This window comes from Paramisgurnus dabryanus, chromosome 2, assembly GCF_030506205.2.
Source record: "Paramisgurnus dabryanus chromosome 2, PD_genome_1.1, whole genome shotgun sequence".
NCBI classification, from domain to species: domain Eukaryota; kingdom Metazoa; phylum Chordata; class Actinopteri; order Cypriniformes; family Cobitidae; genus Paramisgurnus; species Paramisgurnus dabryanus.
The window spans coordinates 43,831,123-43,841,666 of NC_133338.1; the positions used below are offsets into that span (position 1 = coordinate 43,831,123).

Below are 10,544 nucleotides of genomic sequence, written 5' to 3' on the forward strand. Positions count from 1 at the left end.
CCAACAGTTGGGATAAAACAACTGTAGGAGCCATATTTAGTTACTTGGGTATTACTAACCTAAAAATTTATTCAAATAATATGATTTAAGTATAGAAAGATATTTTGTGTTTGTTTAATGCCTGGACTAACTTGTTTATGATTTAACTTGCTCCTCCTCCTTGACGCGTCACTATGGCGCAAAATTGCAAGATTTACTAGCCAGCTGGTGGTGTTTGGCAGACAGGTTAGAGGGTGGAGAGCAACAGTTTTTTGAATCGCATTAGTTGGTTTTTCTGAGAATTTGATTTGTATTTTGATTGAAAAGTAAAACAGAGATTGTGAAGTAATAAATTACTTTCGTAAATGTTACAATCGCATGCGTGCTTTATGGACAGGACATGCGTATATGAAGATCTCAAGGGGATAAAACAACTGCTTTAAAAGATTAGCCGTAACAACAACCCAGAATTGGATCAATTTTAACCCAGCGGTGTGTTCTGTCCAAAATTTACCCATTATGGGTCAAAAATAACCCAGCCATTTTTAGAGTGAATGTATGCAACGCAACCAACCAGAGTACCGCAGCAAGCACAATGCACTGCCCCGGCAATGACCCACAACACCCTTATTTCTGTCAACATATGTTAGTTGTGACCTAATGGTTAGAGAGAGTCAGGCTTAGCCCGAAGGTGGCCAGTTTGAGTCTATTGGCCATGAGATTGAAACTGAGGTGCCCTTGGCCTTGAGTAAGGCACCCTTGTGTGTTCATGATTTGTAGCACAACTCACTGGAATGTGTTAAATGCAGAGGTCACATTTCGTGTACGGGCTACCATGCTTGAAAATCACTTTCGCATGAAAAAATACACAAAATTTCTACATAAATGAATAAAAAATTTGTTAAATTAATCAAAATTGGTATAAATACTTAAGCCCTATTTGCACGGGATTAGTATATTACCTGGTGACCTGTAGTCATACATAAAGTAAAAATGCCCCCACAAATGACCTACCATATTCTAAACTAGCTTACTGCGGCATCGCGATGCAACATTGCAACTGGGTAGGCCACAAACTCTGATTAGCATGCAAAAGGTACCTTTTACCGCGTGGTGCAGCGTTGCAGGTATAGGACAAAGGCTGCATCCGAAAACGCATAATGTGACAGCAGGTCCTGAATTAGATGAAGTACCTACTCATCGACAGTATGTTCTATATAGTATGATTATGAATAGTATAAATTGATTCGGACGCACTACATTGTGCATTCACCATGTTGAAACATATCATGACAAACGTCGTCATAAGTGGAAGGACGTTAAACTAGCGCAATTTAAACACAAGGGACCGCTGTTTAATATATGTATTTGCATTTCAATAGCTGTGTTGCCACTTTTGGAAATGTATTAATAAAACAGCGCTCTTCCGTTTCCTTCATCATGGGATAACTCCTCTCGCAGGGGCTCATGGGATAGCAAAGTGTCCAACACTTTGGTATCTTGCTGGAAGTAGTAGGCCATCCGAGTACTTTTTGCATACTGTTTTTGAAATACTATGAATTCGGACATATTACTTGCCTCACCTACTGCTTTTCGCCTACTATACAGTATGGAAGTTTTGCGGTTTCGGACGCAGCCACACTGATACGCAAAGCCTTGACATCATATCCAGGAGATAAGGAAGTAAATTCAAGTAAAATCAAAGGTTTTGTTTAGATGTAGGGGGGTGATTTCTAAATCACACAAGGTCCCCAGATAATTCTAATCCCATGCGAATAGGGCTTTATTTAAATATCTGTTTAGTATGGAGTACCAAAACCTAATAAGCTGAGGTGGGTGTAGCTCTGTGTGTACTAATATGGACCCTAAAGGATTCAATTAAAGACCTCAAGGGAGAATATAGTCTAGCTAGCTCATACTATTATGGTGACAGCAAGTAGACATGCAGAATATTCCCAAGCTGTGATTCAGTAATGGAATTAATTGACGACATCTGGTACCTTGTATTGAGCTGAACTTTGTTTTTGTGCCACTAGATTATTAGGAAATCATTACCAGGTACAATAAAGACGGTTCTAGTTCATTGCGATAAAACAATGCTATTACTAACAAAAGAATAAATATGAAACAACAGAATTAACCCTAAAATGTAAGATAACATCTCAGAGCAACAGAATAAACAAGTAGCCAAGAAAGGTGTTCTTCAGGATATTCTCAGGTTTGTGATTAGGGTTTGTGTCTCTTTACACAGCTGGGTTTACACCTATGTGGTTTAAAGACACAATACTACAATGAAGTCATTGACAATTAGCAAAATGACTAATAGTCTTTGTGATGTATGGAGAGGCAAGAAACAAGCGATGGCTAAGCTCAAAACAAAAAAGTTAAAAACAACAAAAGACCAAAACAGCATGAATGGAAAGATTCACAATTTTATATAAAAAAACACCTGACTGTTTTAGATCAATATAGTTTATACAATTCTGAAACATTTTAAAACAAACAAAAGAATATACGTTCACTTTTTTTGGTTAAGTCTGTCATGTTATTTCACTTTTTTGTACTAGATTATCTGCTGTAAATCCCACTTCTTGAGAACATTTAAAAAACAATGTTGCACTACAGGTCTGACTACAAAGTTATGGCCGGCCTGTGAACGTACTGTAAGCGGCTTTTATCCTCCTTTTCACTTCTTACCTCTAACTATACAATGTCATTAGCTCTGAGAGAAAACAAGAGATGTCTAAATCCCACTCATTTTGCCTTTAAAAACAGATGTCAACGTCTAAATACAACCAAACAAGTGAAAATAAAGTTTCAAGTTTGTCCTTATACTAACTCAAAGTTAACCGTGAGACAATCACCAGACATTTTTCACAATTCAAATTAAATAATACTTCCAGAACAATGTGTCCCTCTAAAAGGCATATTGTTTGTTGAAAAGCTAAAAACGGTCTAAATACACAAAGGCATTTGAATGGGATTATATCTGATAAACCATTCAACGAACTTACATTTCCAAACAAATTTCCAGTAAATCTTGCTATTTAAAGCTCCTGTTCTTTCTGTGTTTTTGAAGCTTTGATTGTGTTTATAGTGGGCAATATAACATGTGTTCATGTTTCACGTGTAAAAAAACACGGTATTTTCACACAATTTTCATTTAACTGTATAGTGCCGTTTTAACTGTCCTCAAAACGGGCTAATGTCTTCCTTGTTCTATGAAGTCCCTCCCTTAGAAACACCAATCAAGTTCTGATTGTGTAGTTTTTTTAGTGTGTTGTGAATCGATATCAGCTTAGCTTAGCAGAGCCGTTTGAGCCAAAGCTGGTGACTGACGTATTCCTGTGGGCGGAGTTTAGTAAAAAAAAGTTTTACTGACGTCATTAAAGCAGGAAATAGAGGGCTGTAGTCTAAACCGGCCGTTCGTTGTAGGCTTTGAAAGAGGAATTCTATTAAAGAAAATATATCTCCTGGCAGTGAACTTTGAGCTTTAACATTTCACAGGTATTATTTATGCTATTATAGCAACATTACACACTAACTAGGGTTTAAAAAAATGGGATCAGGAATTACGTGACCTTTAAGGTACTGGGTGACAACTGTAGAAAATTATTTTTGTTTATGTCTATTAGCCAACACAACCATCAGGTTATTAGCATTTAGTCAGGGGTTCAGAAAGTGGATAAAAAAAAATGTGTGATCGCTTTCATCTTAAAGGAATATTCCACTTTCATAAAAGAAATCCTGATAATTTACTCACCCCGATGTCATCCAAGTTGTTTATGTCTTTCTTTGTTTAGTCTAGTCTTTTCTCAATTTAATAGACTTTATTGGACCCCAACAGTTTACAGTTTCAATGCAGTTTAAAATAGCAGTTTCAACACAGCTTCAAAGGGCACTAAATGATCCCAAACAAGGCATAAGGGGCTTACCAAGCAAAACGATTGTCATTGTCATGTGCTTAAAAATAAGGTCTGTCAAACCACAACTTCTCATTTTGCACTATAGCCGTGTGACACGCCAGCGCAACCTTGCGTATTTCGTAAGCAGCAAGTCGATAGGTCACACACATTTGCCCACACAAAGGCATTAACTCTTTCACCGCCAGCGTTTTTAAAAAAAGTTGCCAGCCAGCGCCAGCGTTTTTCATGACTTTCACCAAAGTTTAATGCCTTCCAGAAAATGTTCTTCTTTAAATATATAAACATACAATATACCAAATGAAAGAACAGACCCTCTGCTTTCAAAAAAAAAAAAAAAAAAAACGTTTCATCAGTGGTTCTTTTGTAATCAGCTTTTGAATATGGTTAGGTTTCTGCAAAAACACCACATTTTGAGCAAAAAGCTGAGATAATTCCAAATTTTGTGACAAACTTTTCATAGAGATCCCATTCAGAGCGATCTTTAAACAGACACGGACATGCTGCCGCTTGCCATAGGGCAATACTTCCGGGTTTTAAAAGTTGCGGAAGGGCGCCACCTGGTGGATAATAGCGGTTTTGCGGAAAGACGGAAAATCTCGTCATTGGCAGGGAAGCGTTTTCTCTTGATTGACGAGATATCTCGTTTATTTGTCGAGATATCTCGTCAATGGCGGCGAAAGAGTTAATTAATATCATTCCACATACAACAGTGTTGGAACAGTTTTCTTTCTCCTCACTTGGAATTACTGGGCCGGTAGTATCGCATACGGCGTGACCTTTCGACGTGCTTACGCAATCTGTAAGGTCGCGCTGGCGGATCACATGGCTAGCGCAAGACAAGTAGTTGTGATTTAAAAACGCATATTTTTGCCTTGCTGAAAATGACAATCATTTCGCTAAATAAGACCCTTATGCCTCGTTTGGGATCATTTAGAGCCCATTGAAGCTGCGTTGAAACTGTAAACTGTTCTCAACTGAACAAAGAACAACATCAACATTTTGGATGACATGGGGGTGAGTAAATTATCTAGATTTTTTATTAAAGTGGAATATTCTTTTAAGCCCTGCAAGTATGTAAATCTAAAAACCAATAGAAAATGTCTGTTTTCCAACAGAATATCTCCATCCCAAATTGTTGTTGAGATTATGAAAGTACTTACAATTCATAACTTACATTTCCATCTGTAACTGCAATATTTTTTTCAGGGCCAAGTGAAAGAGAACGACTTTAATTGAAATATTTAGGTATAACTGATGACCAGTTCATACAAACAGTCTTCCTGTTAGACGGTCCATGTTATAGGACAGCACAAAATGACAAATAAACAAATACACATATTATAAACACACACAAAACTATTTACAAGTAGGTCACACACACACATTAATCTTTCACACTTGCTTATGATAGCCATCTTTATTACACGGCTCTCTGGAATGCTTGATTCTGATTGGTCAGTTGAGACATTTGCAGGTTCGTTCTTTTCAAATAATAACCGCTCCAAAGTAATAACGCATAGCCGGTACTACTTGTACGAGTAAAATCGCTCCGCGCCAATAAAGATCAATAAAGATTACTGTTTGGCGCCATCTTGTGACAAACACTGGACAACCACGACAAGACACAGACAGCTTACTGAGACTGAACTTGTCAAAATAGAGCATGACAGCTACGAAGCCCACACACAAAAAAATACAGAATGGGCATTAAAACTGGCTGGCTAAAAGAGAAAAAATGGAGACAGACAATAAAATGTTTCAAATTCATATTCATGTCCGTTTTTTTCTTATGTGACAAGTAGCTGTGTAATAAGCGGGATAATGTAGAGGCAGCCGGTAGTTATCGGGAAATAAGCCCCTTCAGTGTGATACAAGACCCTCCGCTTCGCGTCGGGTCCTGATCACACTGTCGGGGCTTATTTCCCGATAACTACCGGCTGCCTCTACATTATCCCTTACGTAATACAGGAAATTCCATAAATATTGTGCTTACAATTGAGAGCCTTATACAAGTAGGCCTTCTGCAATACTCTAACTGATGTAACAACAGTCATCTCACTCACTCACTAAGTTCAACAACTATGGTCTCTATTTCATCTTTTTTTTCAGTAAACATTCAACCATTTTAAGAGCTTGTTACAGTAACTTCACTCTTTCTTTCTCACTCACACAAACAAACACACACAATCCCAATAGCATCCTGCAAACCAGCAGTTGACCAAACTCTGGATGGGAAATGGGTCGCTGGGTCAATTCCAGTAGGGACGTTTGAGACTCGGCATATGCACACGTACATGAACACTCCCGCAGGAACCGGCCACAAATACACCAACAGCTTAAACTCTCATCTTGCATTTAGAAAAACTGGCCACGTAAATCCTTATACACATACACATAACTCTTGATGACTAAACCTTTAAACATGATGCAACCTGTGAATATACTGCATATATTAAGACAAGTGCTTGGTTTAGAAATTCTGCTAAAAAAAATTAACAAAAGAATCTACAGGCTCTCTTACTACAACTAGTATTCAACACCTCAGATATACTGCCCGTGGATGTGAACTTTCATTTGATTTGACACGCACTGCTGTTTGCACATAATAATTTAATAAACAAAACACCATTACCACATATGCCCAAACAACATATGCTGTGCAAGCATACCTGCTCTGCCACTTATTAACGTATTCTTCTGAGAATGGGAGATACGGACAAATATTTCAAACCAATACCAATATGTATGAATGTCCAAAGGTGTATTTACACAGACTATTGCTGTATGCAGCTCAGGGGTAGAATATATACACATTAAATACAGTTGCCCAAACATTGTTACAAAATTTTTGAACGTTTTTAGAAACGCAAGATGAAATTTGACTGGTGTCAGGTTTTTAAGACCGGGGGATAACACCAATGATCACAGTATGTAAATGCTCAAAAAAACCCTCAAGCTCTGAGCCTTATTTTGAGTGCAAAGCTATTTTAATGCAATTTACCGAAAATTAAACAGGCTTATAAGGTTCTGATAAGAACGTATGCCCTGTTTACACCTGGTATTTAGATGGGAGTCGATCGGATCACAAGTGGACAACTTCAAGGGACACTCCACTTTTTTGGGAAATAAGCTCATTTTCCAGCTCCCCTAGAGTTAAACATTTTACCATTTTGGAATCCATTCAGCTGATCTCCGGGTCTGGCGCTAGCACTTTTAGCATAGCTTAGCACAATCCATTGAATCTGATTAGACCATTAGCATCGTGCTAAAAAATAACCAAAGAGTTTTGATATTTTTCCTATTTAAAACTTGACTCTTCTGTAGTAACATCGTGTACTAAGACCGACAGAAAATGTAAAGTTCCGATTTTCTAGGCAGATATGCTAGGAACTATACTCTCATTCTGGCGTAATAATCAAGGACTTTGCTGCTGTAACATGGCTGCCCGAAAATAGTCCCCTTGGTTACTTTCAGTAGCAGGGGACTATTTTTGGGCAGTGCGTAATATCACTACGCCTGCTGCAGCCATGTTACGGCAGCAAAGTCCTTGATTATTATGACAGTTTGAGGGTATAGTTCCTAGTATATCTGCCTAGAAAATCGCAACTTTTAATTTTCTGTCATTCTTAGTACACAATGTAATTTTAATACAGGGAGTAAAATGTTTTGAGCTTGTCCAATTTTCGAAAAAGCATCAGGAAAAATTGCTTTTGTGGTGTAGACGCTCATATGGTCGAATGTGTTCGAACAACAACAAAAAATCAATTTCTCTCCGCCTATTGATCTAATGTGATGTACCGAGCACAATGTTTTTACACTGGACCTGACTTCTTGCGCAAACCCATGGTGGCTGCTCTCCGCCTCTTTCATTTTGGTTTCCCTTGTGCATGTAAAAGTTGTGCAATCTTATTTCATCAATTGCTCTGAAATATCTGAGAAAGCCCTTATACACACACACGTACAAATTGTTGTGCAGCATGTTTAGTGAAACAATCCGCGGGAATCCGACATAATTAGTGCGCATAATTTTTCCAAAAAATCATCCGCTCAAAGTGATCATGACAGAAGCAGTCAAAGTGGACAAAAGAGGCCGATTAAAACAACTGGTGTGAACGAGCATGCGTCTCGACCACATGTGATCCAAGCAACCAAATTGCATCTTAATACCAGGTGTAAACAGGCTGCAGAATGTGATGTCTATAAGCAAATACCGTATGCTGTATTTATGGCATCCCAAGCATGCCTTAGAGTGCACCAAACTACAAAACCACCAGAAATAATTGGTCCAGCAACAAAGTGTTTTTTTCTGATAAGGCAATGACCACGTGCATGCAGTCTTCTGCAATCTTCTTATAAGTTTGCAGGTCTGTATAGAAAGAAATGTGTCATATCTCCCTGATCTGTGTCCTCAGCAAACGCCCGGACCGGTCTAAGGCACGTCAAAAGTGAAACACTGTCATTAAATGCATGACTAATATTGAGAAAACAGCTGTGGGGTCAGGAACCAGACCAGGCTGATTGATTGAAGCAGTCCTGTTTGTTTATGCATAACCATCAGTATGGTGAGACATTTCTCAAGTCTTTGACCCAATTTTATTTGTTTATATTCTATTTATATGCTTTATGATTTTAATATTTAATAACAGTCAAATTAACAGTAGTATAATCTCACATTGTTTGGAAATCCAACAGTAAAACGTACATATTGTGTACAAAATGTCAAGCCAATTTTCTCTCTAGATACCAGGATTGTCCATGAAAACAACCCATAGCACCCACAAAAAAAAACATTATAGTAAAATGCTACTAAAGCACAAATTATAGAAAATTGATAAACTGTACTAAATACTATAGTATACTTTCATATTTACAATGGCACAGTCCACTAAACACTATTGTAGGTATACTACAGTAATTACAAAAGTATACGTCACCATTTTTTCTTGTCACCAGTCAACCACTAAGTATAGTTAATCTGTGGATTCATGTGGTATTGTATCCCTTTGAAGGTAAAGTCTTATGACTGTATCCCATCCCAAATCCCAGGTAAATGTCCTTCCTCGCCATCATCACAAGCAGCCAATCATATGTGTGAAAGCTGTAATCTCTCAAACCATCCAGACGCCAGGTGAGGTTAGGTAAAACCACCAGGACCCATACGGGTATCACTCATTAAAAACATTTTAATACCTACCAAAGCATCAGAAGTCATCGAGCATGCATGATACTGCTTAAGGTTATTATTCAGCTCCGAGAATAAACACACATATTCGCTCCATGATTAGTACAAGGTGATCTTACCTGTAGGAGCAACAGCTGATGCTGGATCCGGAGTGACTCGGTTCGACAGAACACTCGTGTATGAACTCTCTAAACCCAATACCGCAGAGATGACGAGTCCACGCAGCAACAGAAGCGCTGCCCCGGACAAGAAAGTCATGGTGTGCAAAAGCTTTTTAAATACCTCTAACCAATAATAAATAAATAGATGGCACACAGTATTTTTTAAGACGAGTGTGTTATCAAAATGATTCGAATGCGCTGAATCACAAGGGAAAAACGCCTGACATCAACAGTAGTTGCATTGAAAGCACCGAGTTGATACTCCCGAAACGACTAGGAGATCCAACCTGTAAAAATATAGCTTAAAATGTATGCCAAAATAGGTAATCCAACCGTTTCGGACCTAAAAAAAAAAATACACACCGGCTATATGGTGTGTATGTATCCACGCTGTACAAGATGTCAAAAGAATGCAAAGAAAAACTCCATTCTTAAGAGATGATCAACTCTTCCGGCGTTTCTAAACGGAGACATCATATATCGCATTGAATTGACGAATCTGTCTGTATCGGGTAAACCCGAAACCTACTTTACAATCCAGAGACAAGTGCAAACTGACGAGGAATCCCCGGTCTCAAATCATCACCCCCAGAGAGAGGAAAAACACATATTCCTGCTAGAAAATACCCAGTCTGGTCCAATGCGTTTTACATATTCCCATTTACACTGCAAGTAAAGGAAACACAGTCACGGTACATCCACAAACAGATATCCAGCATAGTAAACGCGAATGAGAATGAAAGTGTCAGATCTCAGTGTGTTTAATGCGAATCCATCCGGGCAATCCGAAATAAACGCGTCTGCCGTCCAGGTCCAAATAATATTAAGCGAGTTTAAATGTCAAGTCCGCATGACTACGACTGACATGAGGGCTCAGATCTGCCCACTGCCTTTGGTAGTTGATGTAGAAACTAATGAAGGGGGCGGAAGTCCTTATGCAAATCATTTAACAACAGGACGCTGGCTGTGTGATTCTGTCAAAACAGATGCGCCTCAGAGCCGTCGTGTGACTGAAAACCACCTTTATTTCTTCAGATTTAGCCGTCATGGTTGACTGAAAACGCCTTTTAAATCTAAAACGAGCGCGTGCTTGACTATCGGTATGCGCGAGGAGACCAACCAGAAAGTTCTTGATGGGGAATGTTGGCGCCTCCCAGAAACACGCCGTTCTATTGTTCATCGCTTCCCACTTTTATTTCTCCCATCGCGAAACGCGATTCATCAGCCTGAGAATCTTCCAAGTTTTCCTCCTCGCTGTGGACAGTGATTGGTCGAACGCTCCCAACATGGCAAAAT

At 38.7% G+C, this 10,544-nt stretch overlaps 1 protein-coding gene across 1 annotated transcript in view; it reads right to left on the reverse strand.

Annotated features, from left to right (window-relative positions):
* Positions 1–10,462, reverse strand: part of stim2b (stromal interaction molecule 2b) — a 46,797-nt gene extending 36,335 nt beyond the window's left edge. Inside the window, exon 1 of the mRNA XM_065289041.2 lies at positions 9,207–10,462. Within this exon, the coding sequence (XP_065145113.1) occupies positions 9,207–9,345 (139 nt within the window). The 5' untranslated portion in view covers positions 9,346–10,462. The remainder of the gene's footprint in view (positions 1–9,206) is intronic.
* Between the last annotated feature and the right edge of the window lie 82 nt (positions 10,463–10,544).